Source organism: Diabrotica virgifera, chromosome 2 (genome assembly GCF_917563875.1).
Source record: "Diabrotica virgifera virgifera chromosome 2, PGI_DIABVI_V3a".
Lineage (NCBI taxonomy): Eukaryota > Metazoa > Arthropoda > Insecta > Coleoptera > Chrysomelidae > Diabrotica > Diabrotica virgifera.
In genome coordinates, this window is record NC_065444.1 from 167,015,345 (window position 1) to 167,028,995 (window position 13,651).

General features: G+C 31.0%; 1 protein-coding gene across 1 annotated transcript in view; it reads left to right on the plus strand.

Annotated features, from left to right (window-relative positions):
- Positions 1 to 7,869: 7,869 nt before the first annotated feature.
- Positions 7,870 to 13,651, plus strand: part of LOC114334521 (neuroligin-1-like) — a 125,008-nt gene continuing 119,226 nt past the window's right edge. The window contains exon 1 of the mRNA XM_028284581.2: positions 7,870 to 7,897. Coding sequence (XP_028140382.2) covers positions 7,870 to 7,897 — 28 coding nt within the window. The remainder of the gene's footprint in view (positions 7,898 to 13,651) is intronic.

Sequence of the window (13,651 nt, forward strand, 5' to 3'; positions counted from 1 at the left end):
TTCCGTAATGTTTATTTCACAGAACAGGTATTTTCTCCATAATTGGGTTTACTAAATTGAGTAACAAGATATAAGGGCTTTATTCCCTAAAGCGAAATGAAAAATAACTCAAAAATATTAGTATATTTTATGTTTATTAATTATTTTGTCCAATTAGGCGAGACATAAAGGAATATAATTTGCAAAATGTATACATTTAAAAATCCATATTTTGAATTTAACCTAAGCGTTTCGTCTATTAATGATAAGTAGGTTACTTGAGAAATTTAAAAGTGCTTTATAATTGCACTTACTTTTTAATTTACCCAATATGTTCATAGTCGTGTTATAGAAAATTTTAATGGGTAAAATTATATTAATTTTTCTATAACTGTGCGCTTTATTGCACGGGATATCTTCTACAATAGACTAATTTCTCTTTTTATGAAGATCTTTTAGACCAGAGGAATGAGGATTTTCTCAGGACACTCAAAGATCCAGGTATCTGACTACTTTTTTAGTTATTGTAGACCTATAGAAAGAAAACCTATCTGTTTCCTGCCTAGAGTTCGCGTCCGTTTTTTAATTATTTTAGCAATATCAATTTAGTGCAAAAATCGCGATTTTTTCGATTCTTTGTACCCCATTAAAAAGCTAAATAATTGACATAAAATTACAAAATTTGATTTTTTAAAACATTGAAAAAGCTTCAAAATACCGATTTTTGAATTTTAAAAGTCAATTTGTTGCTTCGCTAGTTGCAAAATAAATGAAATTTGATATTTGTTAATAACTTTTACTAAATTTAACTTAAAATTTTAGGGTTTCACCCAATGTTGAGTATTTTAGTACTTAACAAATCCTCAAAATTTAAGACCGATTCAATAATTAGTTTAAAAATTATTATATTTGTTTATCCCAGAGACCTTTATTTTGTAATAACATAAGACAGAAAATAATAAACATAGCGCAATTCTGAGTATGCCAAATGAAAGTAGAAGACGGATGGTATCAAAATGTATTAAAAAAAGATAAAAAAATTAATTAATATAATCACAAATCCTAATGCCATATGTTTGAAATTTTGTAGTTTATAAACATTTAGAATAACTTTAAAAATATTATCCAACCCCCTGTGTGGCTCAGTGGTAAGAGCGCCTATCTTTGGATCGAAAGGTCCGAGTGGTCATGAGTTCGAATCTCACCAGGCTTAGAAATTTATAGTTTATTATAAATTAATAAAAGAAGATACTTTCTGTCCTTGTGGGATCGGTACTCACCGGAGGGACCGCAGACGTTCGGATACAATTAGCGTCTCTTTGCAAAGACAATGACGTTGACTTTGCAAAGTACACAAGACACTTACTCAACACACACACTATACATGGCAATAGGTACCTAACTGCAAAAATTTACCGTACCTACCATGCCAATGGCCATTTTTTGTCGATGCATTAACTATATAAAAAAAATATTTTCCGTAGGAACAATCTTTTTATATATTCGAAAAGTTAATTTCAATATTTTAACACGACTATTCAAATAAAAAAAATTAGCCTGGGTTCATTTGGGAAATAGTTAGCCATGTGTATTTTTCAATTCATAGCTAATTTGTTTATAATAATTAAGGAATTTCATTGATGCCATTTTAAATAATGGGATTTGTATTTTTTGTTTAAAAATTTTTCACAAACATTGTATCTTCACAGCACCCTCTACGATTTTTCAAAAATATAGTTCAAACGGTTACTAGGTGGAACCTACGAATCCACCGAGATAAAATACCGAAGTAGTTATTTTCCTAACTAGTGCGGAAAGTGATACTTTCACGCACGAGAATGCCGTTGACCCGAACGACGCGATAGCGGAGGAGCAATAGATTAAAGGTAAAATTTGTATTTCATGAATTTTTAAATGAATCTAGAAGGGCATTAATAGAAAGAAAACAAACTTTTCACTTTTGAATTTTCATTTGCCAAGAAAAGGGTTAAAGGACGGGGCGATGACCCAAAAAATTTCAGTGTTGTGTATGTTTTATGGATGTGTCATTATTATTTCAAAACGGTTGTATAATACTTATTTTATAAAGGTTTTGACATTTCACAACAACAAGAAGAATAATTCAGGTTTTAGTGGTTGGAATAGTTTATACAGGATTTTAACAAATACAAAGTTTAACAAAATTTGTAGATTTATAAAAAAGGTTTTTTGTAAATAATATTTTTAGAACTACATCTTATTACTAAAAATAGTTATTTATGAAACAGTTCGTGAAGTAAGCTTTTTGCGAACGCACGCGATGTTTAGAGCACGAGCGACAGCGGAGCGAGTTTTGCGTAAGTTCGCAAAAATTACTCCACGCACAGTTTCATGCAATATTTTATCTACGAAAAACAAATAAAAAACTGTTCGTGACTGGAATTAATTTTTGTTTTACAATTTTTAGTACTTTGACATCTAAAAATTCTAACTTCTTTCAAACCATAAAGCTGTCAAAACTTTTGTTGTAATTTATTGCTTACATGTCATCACCATGACAACGAGAAAGATTAGGATATTTGATTATATGTAAGTGTGTCAAAAAACAGCGCGAAAAAGCAAATCCCGTTTAAAATACATTGTTACTTCACGCACCCTTTAAATCGTTCACGTACTGCTATCTATAATGACAGTTTTCACAAACTAAAAACTTATAAATAATATGATATAGAGTAGATGAAAGTTATTACGCATTAATCCAACGCGGCTTTTTCTACCGTAACTAAATACATAAAAGGTATGTAACGATTCACTTTTTTAAAAAACCTCCGGGTTAGTATGTTACTCTTCCATTTACATGTTTGTTTGTGGACTGGATTTGCATTTTACCTAGTATTTCACTTGATTTCTAGAATTGTACGTGTAAAAATTTCTGTATGAATAAAGATCAATCCCTGTTTTAAATTGTTAATTTTACCCACAGTTATGGCATTAATTTTTATTCTTGATTTTAACGTTCCGTCATGTTTAAAATATTCAACCATAAATATCTTGTTGAACATAAAGCAAACAGGGCCGTAGGTTGCCTGAATGAAACAATATGGAGAAATAAAAACATCGGAAAAGAAGTGAAAGGCAGAATTTACAAAACAGTCATCAGACCAATAATGACATACGCGGCAGAAACACGACCTGATACAAAAAGGACAAAAGGAATGCTAGAAACAGCAGAGATAAAAACATTGCCAAAAATCGATGGTAAGATGCTGTGGGATAGAGCTAGAAGTGCAGATATACGAAAGAGATGCAAGGTGGACAACATTAATAACTGGGTGAAAAGTAGAAGAGTAGAATGGAACGACCACATAAGCCGAATGACATCAAATAGAGTAGTAAGGACGGCGAGAGGCGGTTCCCCAATAGGAAGACGATCAGTGGGAAGACCACGAAAAAATGGAATGACAACTTACTGGAGGCACGTTGAAAAACAGACAGAGTAATGTCTATATAAAAAGGAGAAGAAGAAGAGAAGAAATATCTTGTTTGTTTCCGTAATAGACTAAGAGCTAGAGCCGATAAATCATCGTCATAAGCAATATGGAGTTTTTCGTGTGAAATGCGTCCATTGTACATATTATATTGTTAATTATGATCCCTTGCAGGCTGATACTTCAGTGGATACGAGTAGCAATAAGGGGCAAAAGTAGAAAATTAGTGCAGTCACTGAAGGTTTTTACCTCCAATTTCATTGAACATCCATGGATATGCATGAAAATTGGTGAGAAGTTAGTGGATACCCTAACACCGGATTACTCGCGTAGCAAAATGTTACATGAGCGCTCGCGTGGGATACACGTGTGTCCCACGAGACATCAAGTCTAAAATTTATATTAAATTGCTATTTTACTTACTTACTTAAGCCGTCCTTTTGTACCTTACGGCGTCGAGGTATTGCTGTTTTAATTTTAAACAAAATTTGTTTTAAGAAATATTTATTACCTTATACTTTTTTAAAAGCGAATAAATATATTTCAAAAATTAAAGTTAAATAAGATGGTAACCATATCACCCCCAGGGTAAAAGCGCAGGTTGGCACCATGTCACTTTTGTTTCTTGACGTTTCTCTAACTATTTACTATGTTTCATGTAAATCGATATAGTTTTAACGAAATCGGAGGGGAAAACCTTTAATGACTGCACCAATTTTCCATTTTCACCCCTTATTGCTACTTCCTGTACCCACTTATGTGTCAACATGTAAGGGATCATACTTATCAATATACAATGGACGTATTTCATAGAAAAAGCTCCATATTTCTTATGGCGATGATTTTTCGGCTCCAGCTCTCCGTCTATAATAATATCTCGCTCCTGTAATATCAAACCAGACGTAAAAATATAACGCCTTTTTAATTTTCATGGAATATCGGCAATTTAAATTGTTTTACTATAACCTTTGCGATATTGTGTGGAAGTTAAAAAACAGTATTTATTTTGCATGCGGTCAGTTATTAATAAATATGAATCTCCATCAACTAACCGTCAATTCCATACATAAATATGTACTGGTCTGTAGCAAACAATTTACAATTTACAACAGAAATTTCTGTCGGTTATATATTTTCATCAAAAAAAAAACAAACAAATTGAATTACATAATATAGTAAAAATGTGAGCGTAGAAATATTTTATGAATATAAGCGCTTCTACTATTTATACATGCTATTTCTGGCATAGTTTGAGCATTTTTGGCATATTCAACAATGAATAAAAAGTTAGTAGGTAGGTAGGTTAGTAGTCAATATTTATTTATTTAAGAAATAGTGATATTTTTCGAAAGAAAAAAATAGGTTGCTTTATAATTTGAATTACATCCTATTTTAATTTATATTTTTCAGATTTAATTGCATTACTCTTAGTGTAATTTTGTTTTGATCGGGTGAATATATTTATAGTCTTAAATATTATAGTCAGACTTATTCAATTTTAATTATTATACTCAAGTAAATGTGCTGGGTTAATATTTTAGCTTTATACGGGGTATGTCAAAAAATATGAATTTCTCTCAAGAGAAAAGTAGCTTTATTTTTCAAAATATTTAAAATTTTGAAATCACACGTAATTATGAACAGTTGTTGGAATTAAGAACTATATTCTAATATGCAATTACATCCTTTTTATTGAAAAAAAATTGAAAACTTTTCTTAAATTATGGATAACCAACAATATTTTCAGTTATTTTCACTCATTTATTATTAATTTTAGAAAAAAAAGTTATTCTTTATCAAATGTTCTGCATGGTTTAAAACCTAATATACAACCATCTTATATAAAATTTTATTAATTTTATACGCTTTCGAAATTAAACTATTAGAATAATTTTTTACTAGGCAACAACAATTTTTTAATTTATTAATATATTCTATTTTGATCACGACGTCCGAAGTGGACGTCGAAACGTTATTAACATTATTTTTTAACTTAATTTGTGGCTTGTTTACCAATAAGAACAAGTAATTGGACTTCGTAGGTCCTAGGTTTTCACCCAAAGTAATCGAAAGTAGGACTGGAAGTCGATATTTGAAGGTTTCGTGTAACTCTGCGCCGATTGATAAACGATTTTGCTAATTTTGAGTCATTTTGCTAACCTTTGGGTCATCATTGTTTTAACAAAAATGACTTCAAAATCGAAATTAAAGATTCAAACTCAACTTTTAAATAAGCTTCGATTGACGTGTTACATGTAATATTTCTGCACTTCTGGTTAGAACTTTTTAACCGGAAATGATATAAAAACCAAAATTTTACATTTGTTCTCATCTTCCTAAGACACGCCGAATGATATATCGCTTATACTATTTCGGTGACTTTAAAACAGTTCATACGGTTGCAACTCTAAAACCGGAAGTCCGATGTCAAATTTCTCATCTTTAATACCATCCTTGGGTTATAAGCTTTTATTCGACACCTCATCTGTCATTCTATCTGTATTATTAACGGAGGAGATAGACATACGGGCAGACAGTCATGAAACCGGAAGTATATATTTGTTCTCTTTTTGCGAAGTCGCGCCGAATAATATATCACTTGTATTATTCCGGTGACTCTAAAACAGTACTTCTGGTTGCATTTCTAAAACCGTCGACTTCTATGTCAAGTTTCTCAACTTTCTTGTCATTCTGCAGGTTAGCAAACAGCAGAGGACTTATATTCGCAGTCGGACGGACAGACGGACAGACAGCCTAGGTCAAATTTCTCACCTTTAGTACCATTCTTGGATTATAAGCTTTCATTTGACATCTCACTTGTCATTCTACCTGGTAAAATGACTAAGGAATTATATTCTAAGTCGGACGGACAGACGCACAGACAGCCTAGGTCAAATTTCTCATCGTTATTACCATCCTTGCATTATAAGCTTTCATTTGACACCTCATTTTTCATTCTACCTGATACAATGACGTAGGAGTTATATTAGCGGTCGGACAGACACACAGACAGACAGATGGACAGACAGCCTAGATCAAATTTCTCACCTATAGTAGCATTCTTGGATTATAAGCTTTTATTTGACACCTAATTTGTCATTCTACCTGGTATAAGGTCGGAGGAGTTATATTCGCGGTCAGACAGACCGACGGCCAGACAGTCTAGTTAAAATTTCTCACCTTTATTACTATTCTTTGGATTATAAGCTTTCATTTGACATCTCATTTGTCATTCTACCTGCTACAATGACGTAGGAGTTATATTCGCGGTCGGACAGACAGACGGACAGACAGCCTAAATCAAATTTCTCACCTTTAGTACCATCCTTGGATTATAAGCTTTAATTTGACACCTCATTTGTCATTTTAACTAGTATAAAGACGGAGGAGTTATATTCGCGGTCGGAGAGACCGAGGGAGAGACAGCTTAAGTAAAATTTCTCACCTTTAGTACCATCCTTGGATTATAAGCTTTCATTTGACACCTTATTTGTCGTCATTCTGGCTGGTATAAGGACAGATGAGTTATATTCGCGGTCGGACAGATCGACGGTCAGACAGTCTAGGTAAAATTTCTCACCCTTAATACCATCCTTGGATTATAAGCTTTCATTTGACACCTCATTTGTCATTCTAGCTGGTATATTGACGGAGGAGTTGTGATTACAGACAGACAGACAGACAGACAGACAGACAGGCAGACAGACGGACAGACGGACGTGGATAATTCGAAGTTTTAACGTTTTTTTAAAATTGGGTGAAAACAGTAGTCAATTACTACAATATTATTGGTATAAATACATAGATTTCTAAGTAGATATTCTAAAACACCTTGATGAGTAGTTCTTCTCTGTGGATCGGTTCCAGGGCATCAAAGGTAAACTACTGTCCCTTTAAAACAAGTAAAGTCACCTTAAAATATATTGCGTGAAACTCCATATCTGTCATAACTACGTAACTTGTCTTCTTCCGTCCAGAATAAGAGCAACAATAGATTCAACAATTTTTGCACTCAAAACACATTGTTACATTGTACATATTGCTTAATTTCTATTATATAGTTATTACAAAATGTGTCGTTATTTTGAATAAAATTGTAATTTTCGGAATTTTAAACTTTGCAACTTTTAGGGCAGTAATTATTAGTTTATCATGTTTGTCATCATCAGTTATCACCCGTTTGCAGCAGTAGAAAAACAATTCTACTTGCACCTTAAAAACCGCCACTGAATTTCATTCTCCGAGAATACTCGAGATAAATGTTAATTGCCTCATTTGCTCATTTATTAATCGTATTTTGAAGTAACCTTCTCCACAGTTAATTTTTTCTTGGTAGTTAAACCCGCTCAGTTTTATAAAAATAAATGACTTTAATATGTTAATAGGCCATTTAACTGTAACAGTTTAGGCTACGAAAGCAACAATGGCCCTAAACAGGGCTATTGAGACTGGTAAGTAGGAAAATATTGCCGTTTAATTTCATTCTCCTTCTATCTGAAAAAAGAAGGTAATTTAGATTAGATTTAGGACCACATTTAAATACAAGGTGGTAATGCAGTGACAGTTAAACATAATAATACTTGCTTGTTTTCGTAGTGTTTATATAATAGACCATTCCAACATGCTGTCAAGATTATGTCAATATAGCAACTGGGAGGGAAATATATGTAAATGTTATAGGTCTGGATCCCGCGTATGAAAAAAAAGTTGATTAATACCAAGCTGAAAATTTGTTAATAGCTTTAGGGTGTCTAGTCGGACAAACTTTGATATATGAGAACACTGGAACAGGGGAAGTTTTAATTGTGGAACAGGTAAAAAATTTGGAACGGTCAGACCACGAAAACGGCACATGTAATTCGTCCGACAAAACAGACTTATACTCTCCGAACAGAGATTAAACTCTCATATAAAAATCAGACTCTCATTTATTAGCCCAGGGCGCATCTGTTTTGAGATGGACGTTGAGAGGTGACTCAAATTTTTTTGCAGAAATTTCTTGGAAATAAATCAAATAATAATATTTTAGTTATCCTCCCTCTCAAAAAGGTCCGGAACATTGTTTAAATAATCAAAATGTCAAAAATTGAAGGAAAAATTCGATTTTTTTCTTCGTTTTTTGATTATAACTTTAAAAGTATTCATTTCCGAGAAAAGTTGTACTAACATAAAAGTTGCGTAATTAAATTTCCAAATTTCCTGCAATATAGAATTGGTTAAAAATTTAATAAATAGTCACCCTAGGTGCAAAATAGCAATATTTGCGAAAAAACCATACAAAAACAAGTATTCGCATTTTACGTTTTTCAACCATTTATGCTATACTTAGGACCTTCATATTTCACCCAGAAAAACTTTATGATACAGTAAAAAAAAACTGTAAATTTCTTTAAGATCGGTTTAATAGATTTTGCAAAATAAATTTTGCAATCCAGCTTTCGCAAAAAAAATCATTTTTTCGAAATGTTACAGGACCGAAAATAAAGCAGATAGCAAGTTGAATTTTTTTTTCTTATAGAAGTTTACTGTACCTTTCATTTGCAATTTTCAAAATTAAAATCGATTAATTATCACGGCGTCAGAAAATTTTTGAAATAAAAAATAATTTTTGGTGCTACGCGCAGGACAGCGGTGTTCGATTCACACAAGTTGATTTCCACCAAAATTTCTTCCAATCTTTATATAATATATTATTTTCTTACTCTATATTTTGTTGAATTTTAATATTTTAATTCCACAAAAATCAAACTAATTTTATTATTGTTTGTAAAATATTGTTTAAACAATTGCATATGTTTAAAAATAATAAACTTTTATTATTTAAGTTAAAATATATGAAAAAAGAAAGTTTTTGCTAATAAAAGTGTTATTTAAAAGGATAGAGTAGGTGTTTTTATTTTGCAATAAACAAATTTATTTATTTATATCGAAATGTAATAAAAATTAAAATGTATCAATCATTATCAAAGGTCATTGGAATGCCCAATCAGAGCAAACTATCCGCTGTCCTGCGCGTAGCACCAATAATTAATGTTTATTTAAAAAATTCCTGACGCCGTGGTGTTAATCGATTTTAATTTTTCAAAATTGCAAATGAAAGGTACAGTAGACTTCTATAAGCAAAAAAATTTCAACTTGCTATCTGCTTTATTTTCAGTCCTGTAACATTTTGAAAAAATTAATTTTTTTTACGAAAGCCGGATTGCAAAATTTATGTTGCAAAATCTATTGAACTGATCTTAATAAAATTTACAGTATTGTTTTACTGTATCATAAAGTTTTTCAGGATGAAATATGATGGTCGTAAGTGTAGCATAAATGGTTGAAAAACGTAAAATACGAATACTTGTTTTTGTATGTTTTTTTCACAATTATTGCTATTTTGCAACAAGGGTGACTATTTTTTAAATTTTTAACCAATTCTATCTTGTAGGAAATTTAATTACGCAACTTTTATGTTAGTACAACTTTTTTCGGAAATGAATACTTACTTTTAAAGTTATAATCAAATAACCAAGAAAAAAATCGAATTTTTCCTTAATTTTTTTACATTTTGATTATTTAAACAATGTTCCGGACCTTTTTGAGAGGGAGGATAACTCAAATATTATTATTTGATTTATTTTCAAGCAATTTCTGCAAAAAAATTTGAGTCACCTCTCAACGTTCAAATGTAGGTACTAATATTTTTACAGATGGGCCCTGGTCTATATCACCAAATGGTCGTTTTAATGAGAGGAACATGTAGAATATGTCAAATGACAAGAATTATGACAGGTGATAAATAGCAGTCTGATTTTTGCATGAGAGTTTAATCTCTGTTCGGACAAAATAAATGTTCCGTTTTCGTGGTCTGACCGTTCCAAATTTTTAACCTGTTCCACAATTAAAACTGCCCCTGTTCCAGTGTTCCCATATATCCTAGACACCCTTAAGCTATTAACAAATTTTCAGCTTGCTATTAATCAACTTTTTTTTCATACGCAGGATCTAGACCTTATTATTCTATCAGTTTTTAATAGGTTTTAGGTCATTTTAGTTGCATTTATTTAAAATTTTTTTTGTACAAGGAATAGTTAAACATTTTTACTGAAATAGTCGATAATATTCTTCATTTATGTTGTGTTTTGAACTGTGGAATGCTAAGTAATCCTGATAAATTTTTATCGGTTACCATCAGTGCTTTATTTTAAGCACAACTAAGCAATTGACTGAAATAAGTTATGATCTGAGAGACAAAAACAATGGTCAAATATAACAATAAATCTATAAAATCCACTATACAATGCTAAATAACCAACTACTGTACGTATAAGCAACATCTGTATTGTCGGGTCCCGGTGAATTCGTAACTATTTTAATCCCCAATCCTAATTACAGGCCAATTGGTAACTCTGGCCCTCAGGTAATTTTTCGTTAACCAATCAACTACCGGTGAATTTGTAACTAAATAAAGGTATAATCTTTTAGACTTGATATAAACATATGGAAAATATCTTTGCTTTTAAATTATCAGATGGATTTAAGTAATTTATCATTGTTAAACATCTAAATATTGAATTTACAATTACTTGATAAAAACCAAGCTCGTGTAGAGCTATACTTGATGGAAATAATTTTTATAGCACGTGTTAATGAAACAGTATAATATTGTTTGAATTATTTTATTAAGATATTTCAATTTTTGCTTTTTTATAGGTACATAATATACAAATATAATGTTTTTAAGCAAACTAAGAAACATTCGGTTTAGATTTAAGGTATTAGATTTAATCAATGGTTTCGAATTCACCTGAAGAAAGTTTCGAGTTGGCAGGTCAGGTAATAGAAAAGTTACGAATTGGCAGGTGTACATTTTGACTTTACAGTTTTTGTCATTAAAAGTTACGAGTTGGCGCGTGTCAGTATTGTCGGCCAACAACTTTCGAAAATATTCACTCGTCTTTATTTATTCACTGCTTCAAACTAAATAAAGACATTTAAGTACTTCTACAACTAAAAACTATATAAATTCAACAACAAAATGTTCGCAAAATACAACTAAAAAACCAGTAAAGAAGTAAAAAATTTAACAAACAAAATATCAAAAAATATAAACAAATAAAATAAGTTTATTCGCAGACCCTGTCGCGGAGTTTTAGTCAATTTTTTGGTAGTTCTTTCTTCCTGTCTTCAAGATTCTGCACGATACAATAAAGTATTCTTAACCCTTATCCGGGCAACACATTTTATTTAAGTAACCGGACAACTCAGGTCCGATGGACCCAACACTGTTCTTGAGTGTACTGCTCGTTGTACAGATGCTTCGTTTCCGAGATAGGGATTGTTGAAATTTTTGCTTACGAACTGACGATTTATTTATTGCTTTAAAGCAGGTTACCATATGAAAATTATATTTGGTGGGTTTTAAGACGTAGTTATTGCCCATTTTTTGACAAACAAGTAATAATTTAGTATTCACCATACTGTTAAAATGATGGCTCAAATTACCCGTATGCGCGCCAATGGTGAATATTAAATTCTTAATTGTATGTCAAAAATGTACAATAACTACGTCTCACAACCCACCAAATTTCATTTGCATATCTCAACCGGTTTTAAAGCAATAAATAAATCGTCAGTTTGTAAATACAATTTTAACACCCTCTATATCGGAAACGAAGCATTTGCGGAACTATGTTTATAAACCAAACTGTCATTATTTTTTTATGCAGAATTACGGGTGACCCCAGAATTACCCCTTAAATTTTTTAATACTTATTTAAAAATACTCTGTATTGATGAAAAACATGGCTAGTTGTTAAAGTACTTATTTTATGGTCAAACATAAGCGAATGAATAAAAAAAACAGAATGTTGAGAAAACATGAGGCTATAGTTGGGTTTTAATTTCAGTATTTTACAAACCCTTGAATAGTCCACAGTGTGATGCGAACTTTAAGAAAAAAACACAGTTTGATTGGTACTTCCATTGATTTTGATATTGATATTTTGATATAGATTCTTCTCTGGTATACAATGAAAATTTGCCTGCTTAGCAACAATATTATTACAGCGATATTGTTAAAGAATAAAGCTGTGACAGTAAAAATCACTTGATTCGGACAACAGGTTTAGGAAATTTGAGACACAAAAAATGACCCATTTTTAAGGTTGGCAGTTAATTTTGGCCCAGAGTGTATATTCCTCCTCAATGTTTAAAACACGTAATAGAGTTTTTGCACCAAAAATAATAAAACCTTCCTGATATTTTAATTTTAAAATGCTTAACATTTATAAGCTTGATTTTATACAGGGTAATACAGCTTTTGCTTATTTAATAATCTTAATAACTGTATATTTACAATATATATTCTTCGAAAATATTTTAAAAGTGAAAAGTGGTTTAAGGAAAAAAATTCTTATTAATAGTTATTTATGATATGTTTTAAAAGTACACGTTTAAGGCACGCATGTGAAAGTTTGCAGAATGAGCGATAGCGGGTTCTGCAATTCACATGAGTGCCTTAAAAATGTACTTTTTAACACGCATATCATACAATATTTTTTTACAAATACGCCAGGGCAGATAAATAAAAATGAGCGATTTCAGGGTAAAAATCAATACAGGTATTTGAAGGTGCTAAATCGTAGGGGGGACATAGTTAATTCAAAATACATACAGAGGTACTCGCAAATCAACCTCAGTTTTTTATAAACAAAGGCTAAAGTCAGAAAATATTGTTTTTTGTCTGTAGCATTTTTTGTATCATGTTTACAGCAAAAGTTGTATTATGAAAGTTGTGTATCATAAAAAAACGATTAAGTTTAATTTTTATTAGTTAAAATTGATAAATAATTAACCGAGATAATTGCAAAAAACCACATTTTTTGCACTATTTTGTAAATGTTAATAACTTTTACTAAATATGCCCTAAGGAACATATTGCACCTTAATTATGAGGTTATTATGTGCCTTTATTAGAGTGCAAAGTATCAAGAAGATCGTTTTGTTAGTTTACGAGTTACGTTAATTGTTTATCCAAAACATTGAATGTTTAAACATCTATTGTTGCCCAAGGAGTATTTTCAGAGCTTTTTAGCAAAGTGAAATGAGTTTTTAAAGACTCAAACTACTAAGAAATTAAAAAAAAAACGATACATTTATTATTTAAATGTTCTTAAACAAGTCGTTTAATAAATAGTGAGTTTTTTCCTGATAAACAA